Source organism: Jaculus jaculus, chromosome 13 (assembly GCF_020740685.1).
Source record: "Jaculus jaculus isolate mJacJac1 chromosome 13, mJacJac1.mat.Y.cur, whole genome shotgun sequence".
Classification (NCBI taxonomy): domain Eukaryota; kingdom Metazoa; phylum Chordata; class Mammalia; order Rodentia; family Dipodidae; genus Jaculus; species Jaculus jaculus.
In genome coordinates, this window is record NC_059114.1 from 52,061,726 (window position 1) to 52,083,760 (window position 22,035).

General features: G+C 36.2%; 1 protein-coding gene and 1 pseudogene across 2 annotated transcripts in view; both read right to left on the bottom strand.

The window, feature by feature from the left end:
- The window catches only part of Man2a1 (mannosidase alpha class 2A member 1), a 186,840-nt gene that overhangs the window by 60,917 nt on the left and 103,888 nt on the right, over positions 1-22,035 (bottom strand). For both annotated transcript variants that reach the window (XM_045132451.1, XM_045132452.1), the window contains exons 13-15: positions 3,684-3,849; positions 1,533-1,748; positions 622-744 (exon numbers count right to left, since the gene is read on the bottom strand). In XM_045132451.1, coding sequence (XP_044988386.1) covers positions 622-744; positions 1,533-1,748; positions 3,684-3,849 — 505 coding nt within the window. The remainder of the gene's footprint in view (positions 1-621; positions 745-1,532; positions 1,749-3,683; positions 3,850-22,035) is intronic.
- LOC123454347 lies at positions 15,114-15,169 on the bottom strand (annotated as a pseudogene).

Genomic DNA, 22,035 nt, shown 5'->3' on the forward strand with positions numbered 1-22,035 from the left:
GGGTGTGGTGGCACATGTCTTTAATCCTAGCACTAGGGAGGCACAGGTAGGAGAACTGCTGTGAGTTCAAGACTACCCTGAGAATGCATAGTGAATTCTAGGTCAGCCTAGGCTAGAGCAAGACCCTACCTCAAAAAGCAAAACAAAACAAAATATCACGATGTTGGTCATGTTTCTCACATGGCGAAGAGTAGTTGGTAAGTATCATTTTTTACTTTACCTTATTTTACATTTTCAAAATGTACCAGAATTTGCATATATAGCATATACTACCCTTCAAGTAGAAAACTTGTTTATTCAAAATCCTAAGAATGGGGAAAAATGGCCTAGGGAAGAAAGAATACCTTTCCCACAGGGCTTGGAACTCTGTGGCTCTACATATGCTGTGCTATGGTGCAGATGCATAAAACATCTCAAGTCATCCTAACCCAAACCCAATCAGGCTTCTTCTCTCCCTGTAACTCAGGTCAAACAAATGATGTCTATATAACAAATTTCTCAGCATTAATAAGGATAAACATAATATTGGAGTGAAAAATTTATCCCTGATGTATGCGCCAATGATAGACTAATGTGGCTGACTTCTCATTATTCCTCAGCACTCTCACCTGCACGACTCACCTGGGCATGCCCATCAGGTAGGAAGAGATAGGCACCACTTTTGTCTCTTCTACCTGTGGTTCCGTACCATGAGAAATGCACCTTTATTTCATGGTGCTTACCATCTTCTTTAGTTTTCATTTTCTAAAGATAAAAAAAATAGAGTAACTCCCCATTGAAATGCTATTCATGTTAGTTGCACCTAGTTTCTTGTACATATTAGAAAAAACACCACAGATCAGCCTAGGTTGAAAAAATGGCAATGTAATTTGAAAGGCTGAGTCTGGAGGATTACCATGAGCTTGAGACCAGCCTGGGCTATACATCCTGAGTTCCAAGGACAAAGTAAGATCTTATCTCAAAACAAGCAAACAAACCTCTAGCATTCAAAATGATTGGTGGCACACTAAAACTTTACAATCAACCTTAGCTTTTCAATCCTTCACAATACCAATGCATTTCATCAAGGACAGAGGATGATACATATTTAGAATTTCAGTGCAGTGTTTCTCAAACTTCTGGTAGGAGTTTTTATTTTTTTAATACTTCCAATATGCATAGGCCAATGTTGCTTAAAAAGTATAACGAAAGTGGAATAAAACTGAAGTTTAAAATGATATACCAAATATATATTCATTTTTATTATATTGAGTAGACATTTTACTTTGCCAAGCTGTTTTCCAAAGTTTCCATAAATACCTGTAGTTTCCACACTTATCTATGAGATAACAGTACACAGAGCAGCACAACCTGCAGGCTACAGTGTACACAGCATGTGGCCACATTAGACAGAACACTGCTGGTCCATCCTGTTTCCCAGCGTCTGGTGCAGCCATAGCTACGTAAGAGGCTTTTCCCCTGCTTATAGTCATTGGCAGATACAGTAAAAGTGACAAGCTTACTACAAATGTGCAGGACTATTCAGAACATACCTCTAAAAGCCCATATTGATCAAACCAGAGTGCCATGAAGGAGTTCTCTATAGTTATAGCATCCACAACATCTACCATGTTCTTTATGTGGAAAGTCCCATCTTCCATCACACCATTATATAGGACATAATCAGCCAAAGGTGAATTTGACCTTTCTGATTCTATAATCTTATACAGTTTCAGGCCCAATGGTGGAATATGTGCTAGAAAAGAAACCTTTAAAGACAAGGGAAGGGATTTATTAAAGAGAAATGTTATCTTCTGAATGTTACTTTTGGTTAAAAAAAAACTACCATATTTTAAGAAAGAGGATATAATATTACTCTATAAATGTTTTGATAACTCATGTTTAGGTTAACCAAATCTCAGTTTACCTAGGAACTCTAATTACCTCAAGTTGGAAGGTTTATCCAAGATTTTGCTTTCATCCTGTAAGTGAAGTTATATGACCATTCTCAATTGTTCTACAGTATTTGTGAGTATAAGTGTGTGGAGGCCAAAGGTCAACACCATGATTTTCCTTAATTCCTTTACCTTATTTTGTGAGTCAGGGCCTCTCACTGAATCTGGACTCACCGATTTGGTTAGAGTAACCAGCCAGCAAACCACAGGGATCCTCCTGTCTCTTTATGGTGGTTTGAATAGATGGCCCCCAATATATTCAGTTCTTTATTATTTGTAGTTTGCATCTGCTGGCTACCTGGCTGGAGGCAGTATCACTGGGTGGACCTTAAGGTGTGGTGGTGGGTTTCAGGTATCAATCTAAAGATATGCAAGGTGTGTCTAGCAGGAGTTCCTGAAATGTGATGTGGCTTTTGACCTTTTAGCTTGTGCTTTTCTCTCTCTCTCTGCTTGGTCCTGTGAAGGCAGGCCAACTTCTTCTGCCACTTATGGAACTTCCCCTGGATCTGTAGGCTTCAATAAAAATCCTTTCCTCCATAACTGTTCCTGGTCTGGAAGTTCATCTCAGCGAACCTGAATCTGTCTGCTACACTCTTCTTCCCCAGTGCTGGCTGGGATTACAGGAACGCATGACTGTACCCAGCTTTCTACAGCAAGCATTGTACCAATTGAGCTAACTCAGCCTCTGTTCTACAGTATTCTTTAAAAATGCCAACAGGAAGAAATCCTCCAGAAAGGGCACTGTGCAAGGCATGGCTCCTGCTTTCTTGAAGCTGTTTCACTTTCTAGATGGGCTGCCTCCTGTAAAATTTGACCAAGACTTATATTATATACTTTTGCATTCTAGTTACAGGATTATGCTTACCTAAGAAAAGCCAGCAATGGCTTTTGACATTGAGTTCTTAGTTTATGCTAGTGTCTCAAAAATGAACTGAAATCATGCTCCCTCCAGATTATAAATGCTTAGTGTTTGTAGTGATATGGGCTCAGCTTATTATTGCTTATTCCAAGAAACATTCATACACATGCACCATGTGTATGTATAATGTATATATGTATAGGTTTTGTCCAGTTTTCTAGAATTAGATCTCAGGAAAAAAATGCATCATAATATCTTAGTAAGTCTCTTTCCGGGGACATGTTGGACTAAAGGTGGAGAAAAACCCAAATTATTAAGAACTGTAGTATTTATCTCAATTTGTAGATGTCAATCATTCAACTACATTAGACACAAAAATTCAAAGTTTGAGTAACAGTTACTTTAATACTTCAGAATCTAGTAAAAGGATGCATATTTAACAAGATACCCAATGTATATACATCAATAGCAACATGTTACTAATTAACAATATTAACATTTTCCCTCTAGTTTCTTTTTTGTTGTTGTTGTTTTCTTTTTTTCTTTTTTTTTTTTTTTTTTTTTTTGAGGTAGGGTCTCACTCTGGCTCAGGCTGACCTGGAATTCACTATGTAGTCTCAGAATGGCCTCGAACTCTTGGCGATCCTTCTACCTCTGCCTCCTGAATGCTGGGATTAAAGGCGTGCACCATCATACCTGGCTCCTTTAGTGTCTTTTAATTACAGCTCAATTCTCCAATATTTTCTCTTTTTACATCATCATGGTAGCTCACTGTGGCTACTAGATTACTAGGAAGTTATAAGCTATATACACTGCCTATATGTTCCCTCTTGCCCCCTCTTTTTTTTTTTTGTCACAATGTCTTTGTAAGTTGTATGACCATAACATACCTCATAGGCTGTTTGCAAAATAGTTCTTGCTTCACTCCATACAGCACTCACTTGAACTTCCACAGGTATTCCTGAATCAGACAGCACTTGGACCTTGGGGGAACTCACGTAGATTGTTATCACTGAGTTTCGTTCTTGTTCTAAAGGATTATAGACCACAACATACCTGCCAAAACAAATGTGTCACTATTTTATATACTCAAAATAATTTTTCTTATGGTCTTCTTCATAAAGAGTCACAGAGCCAACACATTTAAAAAAATAAAAAATAAACCTTCTGTCAGAACACTTAAAAAACTGCAGTGTCATTACAACAAATACTACACAGTACAAAGCAATAAAAGTACCTTCTAAAGATTAACATTTAGGGCTGGAGAGATGGCTTAGCGGTTAAGCGCTTGCCTATGAAGCCTAAGGACCCCGGTTCGAGGCTCCATTCCCCAGGACCCACGTTAGCCAGATGCACAAGGGGGCGCACGCATCTGGAGTTCATTTGCAGTAGCTAGAGGCCCTGGCGCGCCCATTCTGTCTCTCTCTCTCTCTCTCTCTCTCTCTCTGCCTTTCTCTCTCCGTCTGTCGCTCTCAAATAAATAAATAAAAATAAACAAAATTAAAAAAAAAAGATTAACATTTATACAAATGCTAGATATCAATGTGCTAGCAATCAAATTTCTCCCAAAAAAACATGTAAATATGGTTTTTGTCATCTTAAAGAATCAACACTATATAATTAATACCCTGATACTGAATTTTGTTGATGAAAAGAATTCACAACTTGCTTGTTTAAAATTTAGGCAGAATTAAAAATGTGAGGCTTGTTTTAGACCAGGAAAACATAGTGAATTATATGGATACACACACATACACACACACAATCTCAAAACTGACATATATATTTTATATGTAGGATGTCTTTATGGCTCAAGAAATATGATTCTGGCCAGGTGTGGTAGCACATGTGATTAATCCCAGCACTCAGGAGGTAGAGGTAGGAGGATCACCAAGAGTTCAAGGCCCATCCTGAGACTACATAGTGAATTCTAGGTCAGCCTGGACTACAGTGAGATCCTACCTTAAAAAAAAAAAAAAGAAGGAGGGCATAGGGACCTACTTGAATCTGCTTATAAAAAGGTCCAAAATTGGGCTGAAGAGATGACTTCATTAATTGTTAAGGTGCTTGCTTGCAAAGCCTGATGGTCTGGGTTCAATTCTCTAGTACCCATATAAAGCCAGATGCACAAAGTGGCATGGGTATATGGAGTTCATTTGCAATTTAAGAGGCCCTACTCTCTATTTCTCCTTGTAAGTAAATTTTTTAAAAACCTGTTTAAAAGGTCCAAATTTTATAAATACTAATGGAAAAGATTTCATGAGAACTCAAAAAAGAAGGAAAATTAAAACTATTGAAATAAGCCTTAGTATAAATACAAAAGGAACTGAGATTTTTGGCAGAATTTTTCTCCTATCTTATACTAGCGTATCTTCATGTCCTTTACATCACATTTAATTTTTAAAGAGCAGTTTCATTTCTATTTTATAACATATTTTTATTTTCAAGATGAGAGAAAGAGTGTGCGAGCTTCAGAGAGAGTACACTAGAGTATGGGCTTTCTGCTACTGCAAATGAACTCCAGATGCATGCATCACTTTGTGCATCTGGCTTTATGTGGTCACTGGGGAATCAAACCAGGGCCAGCAGACTCTGTAAGCAAGTGTGTTTAACTGATGAGTCATCTACCCAGCCCTAAAGGGTTATCTTAAATGTAGCTCCTTGTAAAAGAATTTAAAGCTTTCTTCATTTTTTATTATGGTCCTCTCAACTCTGAATATCAAGTATTTCCCCACTGAAGCATCCAACATCCTTGATTTTTCACTCTATCACTGTTTTAATGCATGAGTAGAAAGAGTGAGCATCAAGTGAAAGATGTGAAATCTTCTTGATTTATGACTTCACACTATAATCAATTAGTATTGTATCTCCAAATGTATTAGGAATTTAAGATGATGTATGACTAATACTGCTCACTGATTCACTAGTGAATTTGTTCGAAAATATTTTGCTATTGAAAAACCACAGAAGTACAGATTACACAGTCAGATAATAACCCACTTTTCCAATACAGAGCATTAAACCTCTTACCAACACATAAATCCCCATCTTAGCCACAGAAGTCTCAAGAAGAACCAGGGTAGGGGCCCTGGAGACAGGCTCTCAACAGTTGTGTCTGATTAATTTCAACTCTAATCACAAACACACCTAGAGAATCCAACTACCAAGAGGCCTAATATATCCCATAGGGTGCAAGGGTGAGTCCACATGACAGCTACTCCTATGCCCTAAAGATCTTTAAAACCATCTCTCTAAATGAGTGAGACCCATGACCCTAGAGGCTTCCAAAGCTAGTATGTAAAGCACCCTGGAAAGCTGTGGCCTGAAGCCAGGCCAGTCTCCTTATTCTCCACAAAGCCTGGAAGCACTTCCAGGCTCCTGAAGCACATGCGGCCTAGAATAACTAATTGTGGGAAGGACTCTGGGTACGTCCTCATTTCATAGAGCTTGTCATCAAAGCTGGGGCACAGTGTGTCTACGCAAAAGAGTGGATAATAAACACCCAGAACACTAATTCCTTCCCACAGAAAAATTTTAAAATGACTCATACTTAAAGCAAATAAGAGTTTTAACCACATAATTTAGTTTTGTACCATATTAAATCACTTTTTATAGTAAGCAGTGAACTAGGTTCATTTTGTTTCATTTAAATAGATAATTAGTATTTGACCATAATGCTGTTTCTACTGTACTGAATGATTATATAATTATCATGCCAAGAATCTAGTCAAAAACTAAATGGGTAGAGTATTAACGTGTATAATGTTGAACGAAGGAAATAATTTCAACATAATTACAGATTCACAGTATGTTCTTCATAAATACAAATTTATCTGACACACATACCAGCACCCATTTATGTACATTTTAAGTAGAATAGAGAACACATAATCATAAGTTACAGTTTCCTTAGAAATAAGTAGACTATCACAAATTAGCTAAATTTCATTGTTATTATCAGGTGTGGAGATCAAGCATTTGTTACAATGCCCTTAATCACAAGCATCAGTTGTTTTAAAACCTTCAGGTATGAATCAACTCAACAATACTATACTATTACTCAGAAAAAATTAAGAATACTTATCCATGTGAAAAAGAGTGTTATTGCTATTCTGAAAATGAGGAGGTTTAATTTCTATTCTACATATCATTGAAAAGAAATTCAGAGCTTTTTAGTAACTTTTTTCGTTCAATTTCCTACACATTAGCATTAACTTCTTAGCTATTATTTGTCACCAAGTCATATGCAGCTTCCTAGATTTCATTGTGACATCAGACCCTGACAACATGGGCTTATGGACAATTATTTCAATTGTCTTTAAAAGAGCAGTTCTCATCTCACAATGAAAAAGCACTCATTTATTAGTTGTCAATCAAATTAAAAGACAGGAGAATAATGTACTTCAGCTGGGAGAAGAATAATAAGAGGATATCTGCATGCTCATGTCAACTGGGGATTAATGGAAGAACTGTATTCCACTGCCAATGTTGTCTGTCCTTGAAAAGTCTACTTAGGATGAGGATAGTAGGAATTACTTCATTTCTTTTACAGAAATAATTGACGACATATTATGAAGACAAGTGTAACAATCCCAGTCTTGACTTTGAGGCAAATCTAATCAGAGCCAACTAAGATGTGAGCAGTACACTAAGACTTCACGGCCTTCCTTGTCAGAATGATGAAGAACCGAGTGAAGGGAATATGTCCATTGTTCTGTGGGAATTTGGGATGATTGTACAGTGTTTCCTGCATGTCCTGAACAGTCCGCAGGACTGTGTAACAACCAGGAAGGCATCGTTTCATCCCTCTCATAACAGAACTGAGATTTAGCAAAGTCAAGTATGTCACCAACACCTATCCAGCTAAAAATGCCACAAGAGGGTTCAGAACTGCATCTTAACCCCACAGTCATCTTCTCTTAACCCCACAGTCATCTTCTCTCCACTGCTTACAGCCAAGAACATACAGATCTGTTTGAAAGCTGGGCTTTCCTGTGGAGATTCCTGTAGTTCCAAGTATATGTGAAGAACTTTCTCCTCGGCCACACTAAGGATTCCCACAGAGTCTCTCTCCCCAGGAAGCTCAGGATGAACAAAAAGCTGTCTATATTTGAAGTATATTACATTTGTGAAAGAAAACTTATAGAAGTATAACAACAAAAATATCTTGCAATTTATACTAAAGAGTTGATCCTTTGACTTCACTGTCGGCAGCAAGCAAAAACAATATTTGAGGAAACATTTTTAAAACACTACCTATTTTTATGACTGTATAAGGAAAATAAAAATGAAAAACGTTTTTCAAATCCTCTGTATGTGCAGTTAAAAGTTAAGCAACAAAAACCAAAACTAAAATTGGCCTAAAAGAAGTTAAACAGAAGTTTTCTGAAAAACAATTGTAGCTTGATGTACTTACTGTATATACTACCTACTACAGAATAACTTTCAATAAATAGCTGATGAGTGAATACTATAGAAAAATCTTACTTGAATAATAAATACTAGCATGGGTTTTATAGTTTTAGCAAGAGAATCTCCACTTTGATTATTCTGATTCCTCAATAAATACAAGTTAGTTTATCAAGCCCTTTGTGAAAATGAGGAAAGTGACAGACCCAACCAACGTCTCACAGAAAGTTCAGAGGAAGACCAGAAGTTCATTTTGTCTGATTTTTAACCAGTGACAGCACATTTTAAACAAGAATACATTCATCTTCTCTAAGTGTCCTCATTAGTGAAACGTAATCAAGGAAAAGAGTTCAGTATAGCGAATATGAAAATACATAGATTCATGTTGAAACGGCAATCTCTCGATTTGAAATCCTTTTGCTACACTCCACCTCATTTTTTAGTTTTAGAATATAAATTACCAGATTATTTATCAAGAAAAACATCAAGAAATTGAAAACAAAGAGGGACATTTCGGAGATACATTAGATGGTGACTTCTGGACTCATGTGAGATGCATTGAAGACTAATTTCTCATATGCAACTGAGATATAATAGTTATTATTTTTATTTTTTTTGTTCATTATTTATTTATTTATTTGAGAGTGACAGACACAGAGAGAAAGACAGATAGAGGGAGAGAGAGAGAATGGGCGCACCAGGGCTTCCAGCCTCTGCAAAAGAACTCCAGACGCGTGTATCCACTTGTGCATCTGGCTAACGTGGGACCTGGGGAACCGAGCCTCGAACCGGGGTCCATAGGCTTCACAGGCGAGCGCTTAACTGCTAAGCCATCTCTCCAGCCCTATAATAGTTATTTTATTTCTTCAAAATCACCACACCATGAGGCAAGATGACTGAGTTATGCAAGAGTATGCTTGTTGCCTACAAGGCAGAATCTCAGTAACTTCTCATTTTTTTTCCTTTTTCATGGCACTGTACTTAAAGACCCTGTTATCTCATCACACCAGATGAAGCAATGAATACGCCAATGAAACTCAATACCCTGTGCTGCTGTAACTGCTTATTTTGTGTGAAAATTTTACACATTTCTTTTTTCAACAAAAGAAATTAACAAAACCAAAGGTGATGACAATGTGACAGTGGTAAAGGAGGCCTCAGGAATACCTACACAATTACAGATATGCACATACATGCAAAGCCGAGACAAAGCCTGGCTAAAGAAAGAAGAAAGGCTATCTCCTGGCACGTGTGGCTATGAATGTACTAATGTGAATACGTAACCCTCAATATGCAAGTACCTCCAAAGGAGAGAGGAGACAATCCAACTGATAAGCGAGTTCGGTATCACAAAGACAGAGGGAAGCCAATGCATGGCCTGCCCTGAGAAACACGCAGTTAGGATAATTAAGGATTAATCAGGAATCAACCAATCTTTATAAGTGAATTTTATGCAACCTAAGTACAATGTACACCCAGAAAATGACAACTTGAGAGGCATAAAAATAAGTAAATGGAGAGAGATGTCTTTCTAGGTTTAAAAAAAAAAAAAAAAAAACACTAAAGTAAAAAAAAAAAAAAACCTTAACAGCCCCCAAATTATTTCATAAATCTTACACAATGCCAATATTAAAATAGTTACCAACAGTGATTCATTTCCTAAAAAAAATTAAGAACATAAAAAGATAAATAATTGATAGGAAAAACCTAAAAACACTTAATTTGTGGTACAAAAGGTCTTAGAAATAATAGGCAAAAAAAAGAAATTCAGCAAAGTAACAGGCTGACATATTTGAGAAAAAAAATCTAAAACAGTTTCAATCTTTAAAAAGGATTGAACTTAAAGTAATTTTAAGCAGGGAAATGTGTGAAGTGCTTTTACTAAGCAATACAGAGCATTAAAAAATTAATTAGATGTTTAAAAAAAAGTCATGCTTCCACTTCTAGAAAAGAGGGAGATGCTCTCATTTCTACTAGTCAACTAGAGGAGCCAGATGACAAGCAGTAACAATTTCCTCGAGGAAAATAAGAGAAAAACTGGTAAACAGGAAGTATGACACGTACTAACTGGTATTCATTTTACAATAATGATGACAGTTTGGAAGATAGTTTCTTTTCCCTGTGTTGTTTTCTTGATATATACTATGTTATTTTCCAGAGCTGAGGGTTCTACTTTAACATTCCTTTTCCTGGCATTTATCCAAATAGGTGTTAAAGCTGTTAATGAGTGAAATGACACAATCATGAGTACCCTAACTCTCAGTGAAGGGCTTCCATCTAAAACCCGGTGGCTTAACAGCAAGAGCAACCAAACCTTAGTGGCATAAAACCAAATAATACAGTAAATGCCATCACAGTTTGTAGCAACAAATGCTACTCAGTACTGAAAAGCAGTAATTCTCAAAAGTACACCTAAAAGTTCAAGGTTTTTCTACAATGTAAAAATAATTTCTAAACTGATGTGATCAAAGTAGATCCAACATATAATCTTAAAACTTTGTCAGTATCATCAAGTATACAAAAGAAAATTTTAAGTCAATTAAAAGGATAAATGTTCCTTTCTTAGTATTCAAACACTTCTGATACTAAAGCAAAGGAAAAAAAAAAGAATAAACAAAATTGTACATAATTTGGCTGACCTCAGGAATCTTGTCATCAATTAAGTTGCTTTCATTCTGAGTTTTGCCTAAAAGAAAAATACCATCTGTTTTATCTAAAACATTAAGATGTTCTATTTTCTTGTCAATTCAGAAAACACATCTGTAGTCATTTTCTGAAAAGACAGCAAAAGACATTATATTTATGGGTGACTGCATAAGGAATGATGTTCAATCAAAATGTAATTTTCATCTGCTGGAAGAAAATTTCATTTCTCCAATGAATAAAATGCAGTAATGTTGGAAGAACATACAGTACATAAACAGAATGATTTTCACAAATAAAAAAGACCTTAAAAGTTAGCACAGTAAGGTAAGAATGTTTTGTTGTTAAAGCCAAAATTGGCAAATTTCTGTTCATAGTCACTCTGTGTAAATTTGTTGACAAATGAAGTCTATCTTCTCCAAAGTTTCCAGGTGAATAGAGGAGAAAACAATGTTTTATTGGTACTACATCAATTTCTGTTAGCAAGCCATCATATGTGGTAAAAATATGAAAATGACAAAATGCCAACCACTTTCTAATTTCAAAATGTTTAGAAGCAAAATTGTTTCTAGAAAAGAATCCCTACTGCATAATCCAACAAACTGATACAAAGCACCAGAGACACATCACTCACAGTGAACGCAAATAGTGTCACAAGGGATAAGGAACACATTTGGAAGAAAAACACAAACCAATCAACTGCCTGGATGACTGACTGTATATTAAGTACCTGCAATAAATCTGAAATCCATATTTATTTCCTTAGTGAATGTCTTTCTTTAATAGCCTAGCCCTACAAAAATACAAAAATAATTTTGTTGCCTAAAAAAACAAGGCTACTCTCCAAATCAGTATAAAATGCAAGTCCAAAGGCTCTATTTAAAATTTGACTTTTACCACAAAGTTGTGAAGTGTTCTGAAGTCCAAGATGGGCTTGAAGCCCTCCCTGACTCTTTCAGGATCAGGATACCTTCACTAAACTCCTTTTCCTTGTTCCTCTTGTAGTGCACGCTTTATTAATCTGCATTTAGAAGGGAAAAAAAATCCAGTTCAGAATGGAAGACCTTAAAATGTGCTACATCACTTTACTCTATGCTTTGAACTGCTTTCAGTTAACTAGCTTTGCAGTTTCAAAGAAGGAAGAAACTGGAGAGAGAACTAAGTATGCAAGAAGCTGGAAACATGACTAAGGAGCTCATATAACCATCAGTAACTCCCCACTCCAATGGAAGCACTTAAAATGGTCTTATAATGCAAATAATTAACACTTTCTAGTGCATTATGCAACTTCAAATTGGGGGGGGGGGGGAGGATGCCAGCATACCAAACATAAAACTTTGAAATTTGCAATATCTGACTGACACATCAAAATTAAGGCCAGGTATTCTTTGATACTATCTGCTCTTAAAGTTTTCTTTAAGTTATCTAAAGATAATATAATGCCTATAGATTATGTACATGGTACTCATTATGCTTAGCTTACTCTGACTACATATTTTGAGACATCACAAGACTTTATTACAATTCTACATGACTGGCATATAATTTTCTTCCACTTTCTGCACTTCCCTGATTACGGTTATTGATGGGTAACTTCAAGATGTTGTAAGCCCCAAGCAGTCACATCGTATCATCAAATCACAAAACTAAAACCCACTGTCTAAAATTTTAATTACTCATATAATCTGATAAACTGTCACACAGCTAGTTAAGACAATTTGATTTAAAATATAAAGGACAATTAAAAAATAGACTAGCCAGGCAATTTAGCAGGTGTTCTCTGAATATTTAACTACTTAGTTGTCACATTTCAAGAAATAAAACTTAAAACCATCATTTTAAATGCAGTCTGTTTTATCACTTGCAGAAATAAAATTGAAAATATTTTGTTCCAAAGAAACAAATCACAGTAGACTCATTAGAAGACTCTGAGAAGCGAGTCTTTTAAAGCCATATAGCATGGAAAACAGTTATCACTTCAGATACTATCCCTTAGATTCACTATGGAGACAAATCTCATACAGTACATCAATTAAATTAATGTTAATGATTCAATTAATGAAGTAAACCAATAACTTATTTTAATTAAATTAATAATTTAAATTAAAATTAAGACTGATAGTGGCCTAGTGACAAACCGTTCCTTTAAGCTCTGAGATGACAGCAAAAATGTACTTAACATAGAATTATATTGTTTAGGATGACCAGCATACATGTGCAAGTGCCTGATGGGAGAATTATAAAAAATATTATTTCAGGAGCTGCAAGGATGGAATAAAAATAAAAATGGAACAATAAATTCGGAAAACAAGAAAGCTCATAGGAGAGTCAGAAAGCTGGCTACAATAGGGGAAGTAGACGAAAGGACCCTCACAAAGTTTGAGTCAGCTACGTGGCTTCAAACTTAGGAAATGTGGCTCAGCACTGCTCTACCAGCAAAGGTTTCCTGGGACTGGAACCTGGCAGAGAGAAAGGGCAAGCACGGGGGACAGACAGAATGAAATACCACCAGAACTGCCAAGATCTTCTCACTATGCTTCCTTTAGGGAATCTGCTAATTAAGCAATTTCATAATTCTCTCAAATCATCATTCTACACATCTTCTACCTCTAATCTGCCAAATCTAAAAAGTTCTGGAAAAAAATATTGAAAGGCTTTGTCCACAACTCATTTGGTAGCAAAACCTAAACTGAATTCACCTGATTTTACATAAGATATTTATTGCGTTTGAATTTAAACATTCAGAAATCTTAGACTCTGCAATATCATGTCATACATACAATTACTTTCACCAATGTTTTAATTTTTTTATTTTTATTTGTTTACTTTTTAGAGAAAGAGAATTGGCATGTCAGATCCTTAGCCACTGCAATCAAACTCCAGATGCTTGTGCCACCTAGTGTGCATGTGCAACCTCGTGCTTGCCTCACCTTTGTGTGTTTGGCTTACATGGGATCCGGAGAGAGATCAAACATGGGTCCTCTGGCTTCAAGGCAAAAGTGCCTTGGTGGATAAGTCATCTCTCCAGCCCACTTTAACCATTTTTTTTAAGGCCTCTAATATTTTTATCCCTGAAGGCTTCAGGTAAAACCCTAGAGATTTACTTTCAGGGGCAGACCATACAGGTCCTATTTCACAGACTACTATAAAAAGAGACCTTGCTTATGTAGGTTCTGACTAAGTGAAAATAAATAAATGAAAGGGTCAAGAAAACATGGACACATACCATAAGTGTGCTGTACAACACAGGAACACATCATTCAATAAGACTGTATGAACCAGGGAAGAAAAACTATCTTTTAACATGGTCCTAAAATGTGTCACTAAGAAGTTGTAACTGTTTAATGCTCCATTTTCTTGATATTTGAATACCCCAAATCCTAACATGCATGTATGTATATATGTATGTATGTACATTTCTTATGTTATAAGCTCTATATATCTATCTATTTATCACTTCTTTATTTTGCCACTGTCCAATTATGTTTTGGAATAAGAACAAAATTTCTCAAATTCATCAATAAGTATTTGATAGGATTTGTCTACTGGTATATCTTGAAGTCAAATTTTAAAGACATGAGTAGCACAGCCAGCTCATTTATTCAACATAGATATACTTCGACAAAATACAGAACAGGACCCCAATCTCTGAAGTAGAGGGTATAGGGAAGAGTAGCCAATTAGGGGAAACTCTGGCAGCTACTCATTGATCCAGCTAATGAATCTGGATAAAGGCTGCTAGTGCCTACACAATAACCCTAACTGACTGGGAAAAACTCATTTGCTTGAAGTTGGCAAGTTTTGGCTTTTAAAAAATCAAAAGGAATTTGCGGATATAACTCAGTAGTACAATATTTACCAAGCATGTGCAAGACCCTCAAGGCTCTTGCCACCACCCAGCATCAGAAAAGAAAAGAAAAGAAAAGAAAAGAGAAGAGAAGAGAAGAGAAGAGAAGAGAAGAGAAGAGAAGAGAAGAGAAGAGAAGAGAAGAGAAGAGAAGAGAAGAAAAGAAAAAGAAAGAAAAGAAAAAGAAAGAAAAGAAAAGAAAAAGAAAGAAAGAAAGAAAAGAAATGCAATATAGAACAAAAAAATGCTCCCTGTGCCTAAGCACAGGTAGCCACATGGCATACTTTTGACCAATATGTATTAGAATTGTACTAAATAGAAATTCTGAAAAATGCACTGCGACCCTAGTTCAGTAAAGACTTCCAATTTTGCTTGACTCTCTCTCTCTCTCTCTCTCTCTTTTTTTTTTTTTTTTTTTTTTTGCTAATCTTCTCTGTATCGTTCCAATTTTAGTATATGTGCTGCTAAAGCGAGCACTTGACTCTCTTTCTGAAAGGATTGCAGATGCAGAAGAGAAGCATGAACTCTCCAAAGTCACAAGATTAACAGCCAGGACTAAAAGTTCAGAATGAGAAGGTAAACAGAGCTTGGACCATGAATGACACCATGGAACATATCAAGAACCCTTCTCTACCTACTTTGAAACTGGCTTATAGGAAAAATCAGCTGCTTTCTTGTGAAGACACTGCAATATGGTTTCTGTTATACGTGGTTGAGCACAATATCAAATAAATCACTCTACACACAAGAAACAGTATCAATTAGTGAAGGAAGGTCAACAAGTACAAAAAAATTATAATTTTAGAAGAGGATAACACTGAACTCAAGATGATTCTAAATATAAGTAAAATCCCCATAAAGATTCATTATTCCAAACAACTTCTATCAAGTTTATGCTTTATCAAGTAATACATGCAATTTTTTCCCATAGATTTCACCCTCCCCACCAACAAATTTCATTACTTAATAAATCATTTCCTATTTTCCAAGTATATCTTCTTTATGTCATTCAAATATTCAAAATTTCTTTAATTCAAGTAAGTCAATTTTCTTCGTAGAACTTAAAAAACTAAAGATTTAATAAAATCAGCTAATTTATAGTTCCATGCCCTGTTTACTACAGATTGTAATGGTAACACAGGCATTTTTTGCTATTAAAGATTTTTGGCTATTATCCATCTTTTTTATAAAAAGAAAATATTTTGTGTTGGACAGATGGCTTAGCGGTTAAGGCACCTACCTGCAAAGCCTAAGGACCCACTTTCTATTCTCCAAGACCCACGTAAGCCTGATGCACATGGTTGCACATGCATTTGGAGTTTGTTTACAGTGGCTAAAAGCCCTGGCATGCCCATTCTCTCTCTCTCCCTCTCTCTGCCTCAAATAAATAAATAAATAAATCTTTAAAATATCTTATTTATTTATAAATTGAGAGATACAGAGAAAAAGAAAATGAACGAATGAATGAATGTGCATGGATGTGCCAGGGTCTCCTGCCACTGCAAATCAACTCCAGATGCACAGCTATGTGCATCCGGCTTATGGGTACTGGGATCTGAACCCAGGTTGCTAGGCTTTGCAGGAAAGAGCCTTAACTGCTGAGCCATCTCTCCAGCCTACCCACCTCTTTTGATAGCTGTTATCTAACTTTCCCTCTTTTTATTTATATTACCCATAATGTAGTGCTCTTCATCTACAAAATAAGGTCTCTTCTCAATTTTCTTTGTCTTTTTTTTTTTTTTTTTTTGATGGTTGGTTTGATTCGAAACAGGGTCTTGCCATATATCTATCTATCTATCTTGGACTGGTCTTGAACTCATATCCTGTCTCAGCCTCCTATGTGCTGGGATTACAGTCCTGCACCACTAAGCCAAGGCCTTCTGTGTATTCTTGAACAGCATTTTTGATATCTCACATTCCTTCACGTCAGCTTCACTGTTTGGAATCTGTACTGAAGATATCACTACAATGAGCAAAACAATTCTTACTTAGCTCATTCCTCCCCTTTCCATATCCTCTTGCCTTTTTAAAATTTTATTTTTTAGTTGTTTTTAATTACCTATTTATTTACTGTATTAATTCTTTTGTGGTGTTCAGGACTAAACCCAGCCTTTGGCCATGCATGCTAGGCAACGGTTCTGCTGCTACTATGCTACATCCCTGGTATTTTTGTCTTCTTGCTGTCTCTAGTTTAGTTACTAACAGAGCTTTGTGACAGGTTTCCTTCGATTCCCTTCCATTTTAATATCTATGAAAGAAGTAGATGCCCACATAGACTCTGTGTTTGCCAAAGCTACATGTGGTATCTCATTTTGGTATTGGTTAAAGTCCCTTTCTTAGCTAGAATGGACAAAAACTTGTTCAACACCTGAAGTGTGTCAGTTTTCTTCCAGTAGATTCAAAAGCCAATAAGGCTCTGTGCTCATGGTGCAAAATATTTTAGCAAGGGTGATGGCAACAGGAGAACTGAAATAACCAGTCTGTTAACAACACCGTGAAAGATGTAAAAAGGATCTGGCGATGAAAAGAAGCAACAGCCAGTTCACATGCACAGATGCAACCTGACTGAAAGTCCCTAGAACACCAGCATCCAAGGTGTCTGTGCCTGACTGCTATTCAGCCTTCCAAATCAGCTCAGGTGTTCTCCTCAGCACAGAACATCACAGTAATCATCTGACCTATACTGCTAACCAAACCAATTTCCTTGAGCAAACATTTCCCTAGACCATTGATCTACTATCAGTCACAACTTGTTCCTAACTAGTTTATCTCTGGAAGAATCAGTTTCCCAATTCATTATAAAATATACTCAGTGAAAGCCCTCACATCAATGTGACCAAGGCTGTCAATACATTTGTCAGATGAAATGTTAAAGTTGAGCTGAGTGTTTAAATAGGGAAATCATTAAGATAAATGTTTATTATCCTCAACCTTTTGCTTTAGCATAAAACATACAAATGTGCATCATATTCTAGTGTACTTTAGTTATAGTAAAGCAAAGTCTTTGCTTTAACTGTTGGCCTCCTAACTGGAGTTCTGTTACACTTTCTGCATAATCGAATGAAGAATGATTTGTGGTTTGAAGCTCAGACTTGTACAGTACAGTTAGGTATGTATATATGTAAAAATTCTGGGTTTGGACCATTTCTATATTATTGGGAATTCTTTTCAAATCATCTGATCAGTATTTATCTGTGCTTTGTCTGTGTTAAATCTTGCCAAAACAGAAGACTTAGCATACAAGGAGGGCTTTTAAGCATAGGTCATCAACTTAATAAAAATAAATCAAATTATGAGAGGAAAGTTATGATAAAAACTTGATTTCCAAACTGGGTAAGGTAGCGCACGACTTTAATCTCAGCACTTGGGAGCCAGAGGTAGTAGGATCGCCATGAGTTTGAGGCTACACAGTGAATTCCAGGTAAGCCTGGGCTAGAGCAATAACCAATCATGGGGGGAAAAAAAGCAAACAAAAAACCTGGTTTGGAAATAAGTAACTTATAATTGATAATCATAGAACTCAAAAACTAAAAGAATAGAATGTAATGTGCTGGCCTGCCAAGTTCCAGGGTCTTAGAAAAGGAATACAAAGTGTCAGTTTATGTGGCTTGCTTGTCAAGGAAGCGGAGAATGGTTAATAAAGGCTTTTGGCAGGGGAAGGAGATATTGCTAAGAGCTTTGAAGATCAGTACCCTTCCTGCAGAAAAAAGTGTTTATCTACTCTTCTAGTTGACAGAAAGCCAAAATTTCAAAGGTTCAGGGGTAAATGTTTTGAAACTGAAGAGTAATTCATCTTCATGATTGCTTCTAGAGACCCGCACACTGTATTTACTTGTAACTCTTAGCTAAGCAAGCAATTGCATTTTTCAGTCTGGATCTATCAGCTTTGTACTTTGTGGATTGTTTAGATTGTGGTGATACTGTCATCCCAAGGAATTAGTGTTCCTGAGCATTCATAGGTAATTGAGAGTCAGTCTCAGGTTCCCTACTCAGCCATCATGTAAATTGGAAGTGTCAAAATTTTTTTTCTAATGTAATAGGTGTAGTTTCATCCATGTCAATAAAAGGTTGAAACAATATTTCAGGAATTCATACTCATCATTCTGATGTCTTAAAATAAATAGAAATTGTAAGGAGGGGGGAGAATACTGTGGGAAAGGTAGTGCCAAAGATTTTATCCTTTCCTCAAAATTTAGGAAAATATATGCTAAATATATATACTTCCAATTCCCTTGGAACCTTCTGGTTATTTAAAGAATGCCCTATGTTCTATTCAGTCTTTCAGCAAGACATCATTGATAAAAATATCCCAACGTATTAAAGACAGGATGAGCCATGCTTTTAGGTAATCAGAATACTGATCAAACTATACCTTGAAAAGAATATGAGCAAAATATAGCAGAATAAAGTAAAAACATGGATGCTTTTCAAATGCAGCTTATATTTAAACAGAAGAGCATCTCAGAGACAAATTCTTGAATTCTACCCCTAATCTAATACAGCACTGTTCTACAGTAACCTGATCGTCCGACAGTAGACTAGCACCATTCAAAGGTAAGAATACTTAGGCTGTTTTCAGGATGAGAAAACCTGTTGAGGTTCCTGGGTGTCAAATCATAGTCCCATTATGTTCTCTTGAATTCCCCTAGGTAAACTGACATATATCCCATCATTTTCAAGGATGGAATCTTTTAAACTTCCTGACTTACCACACTTTTCTCCCAGCCAATAGGACATTTCCATACTAGCTTTCCAGTACATAACAGGATTTGAGCTTAAACCATTATAACCCATGAGTGATACTCAGTTCTTGTACAAGTTATCACTGCTAACACCTACATCTCTTCACAATCATATAGCACATGGGCACATACAGCTCTTCTCGTCAGAATCACATTAAAGTCATCAGAACAGCAGTGGTTTAAACTGTAAAATCTCAATTTCATAAGGAAGACACAGATGCTTCTACCAAATCTATGCTACGATAATTAAAGCTGCCAAGATCTGAGTAGTCACCAAATTCTATTTCTCTAGATATTCCATTTCTAAAATAGAAATAAGGTTGGGAGCTTGGTCTTCATTTAAAACTTACAGTTCAACAATAAGTTCGACATGTCAGATGCTTCCTTAGACACAGTTTTACTTAGTATACCGGTATGCTGATGACATGGCTAACAAATGGAAAGAAAAATCACATGAAACCTTGAACCCCATTTTACTAGTAGATAATTATGGCCAAGTAATCCAATTATAATAAAATGCTAAAAATGCAAAATAGAGCAATAAGCAATAACAAATTGGATATGCTTCTGTTACTATCTCACTCTGAGCCATCCTTTATGCTCTGCTTGAGTGACATAATGGCTACTTGCTCTTAGGTCTTCAGTTTCTTTATCCCCTAATTTACTACATATCAGTGTCTAAGGCATACTTAAAAACAAAGATCTGAGAAAATTACTTTTTATCTTGGCATACCTCAGGGACATTTTAGGTTTGTGAGGAAAGCGTGCTCTGATAGTCATGTCATAATACTCTGTTGTTTAAAAAATACCCCAAATAACCAATAACAGCAAAAGGTTCTACATACAAAAACAAATCTGATAAGGTCAACTCATTCAGGTATGTGGGACAATTTTACATACCCTCATTCTGAAGACTCCCTCAAGATGTGAACTCAGCAGTGTTAATTTTATACAAATGCAATGATTAGATGAAACCTAGAGTTTGCCATGTGTCATAATATGAAACCTTAAAATCTCAAATGAAGAGTGATAAAACTTCCAATCTCTTTTTTACTTGTAGGTCATATCTTCATATGAAAGGTGAGCCATATTCTATCAATAGCTGGAATATAAAGTTTAATAGTATCTTAAGCCAACAATTATATGTATTCAAATAAATCCTTATAATGAATTCTTACTATATTAAATCCAATAGTCATAAGCCCAATGGTGATAACAAATTAAAAAATATATGAAGGTAAAAGTGTTACAGTGACATCTATTACTTTGTGTGTTAACTAAAAAAATTATTAATAAAAATAGCTTCTACTCTCAAAATAGTTAACAACCTAGAGGAATTATCTTCAAATAATTACACTGGCAGAATTAAGGCACTGTCAACCACTAATGCATATCTGATGTGGCTGAGATGAAAATTCTGGCCAGTACCAAAATGGGATGTGACTTTGAATGTCTTGGAAAGGAATAGTGTTTATTTGTACTTGGATGCTTTGTCAGCTGCAACAGCCAGGAGGGCATTAGTGATGGTCTCCAAAGATGACAGCTATCATCTCTTTGTTTCATGTATATATTCCTCATGTCAAGAAACAGAAACAACCATCCTCCTGTTGAATCGTAGCTAACCCCAGTGACTTGCTTGACCAACAGAGGCAATATAAATGGCATATAGGATCTCCAAGGTTAAGTCCAAATAAGCCTTGGTTCTGCCCACTAAGAAAACTCCCAAATGTCTCACTCCTGGGACTCTTATTCTTGAACAACTCCTAGAAAACAGCCACTCTGATTAGAAAGGTCATGTGTAAACACTGGCAGCTGACAACAGGAACAAACCCTCAGCTAACAGGCAATATCAACTTCCAGAAATGTGATATAGTCCCCTAGGACACTCACCCCAGCAAAGCTTTGGGGAGGGCCAGTCACAACTCCTGACTGACTGCAATGATATGGGAGACCCCCAATGAAGAAATGGACAACAGAATACAGACTGTATTTAAGAAATCAACTTTTGGGGTATTTTTTAAACAACAGAGTATTATGACATGACTATCAGAGCACGCTTTCCTCACAAACCTAAAATGTCCCTGAGGTATGCCAAGATAAAAAGTAATTTTCTCAGATCTTTGTTTTTAAGTATGCCTTAGACACTGATATGTAGTAAATTAGGGGATAAAGAAACTGAAGACCTAAGAGCAAGTAGCCATATGTCACTCAAGCAGAGCATAAAGGATGGCTCAGAGTGAGACAGTAACAGAAGCAAATCCAAAATAACAAATCAGCAGCAGCAGCAGCAATCAGGAAAGGTACAATTCAAGACTTTCACTTGATAAAGAATAATAAAAGGTGAACTAAAAATTTACTCTGGCATTCCAGAACAGAGAGAAATAGAACAAGAATAAGAATACTAATCAAAATTGAGATCCAAAAGAAAACACATATGGAGGAAACCACGGAACATGAAATAACAAGTGACATTAAATGGCATTACCAAGGGAGAGCCATTCACTGAGCAATGGGCCATGGCAACACACAGGGTTTTATGTGGAATTAACTACTTTATGTCTGGTTGATAGTCGAAGGTTTCACAAACCTAGAAACCACTGA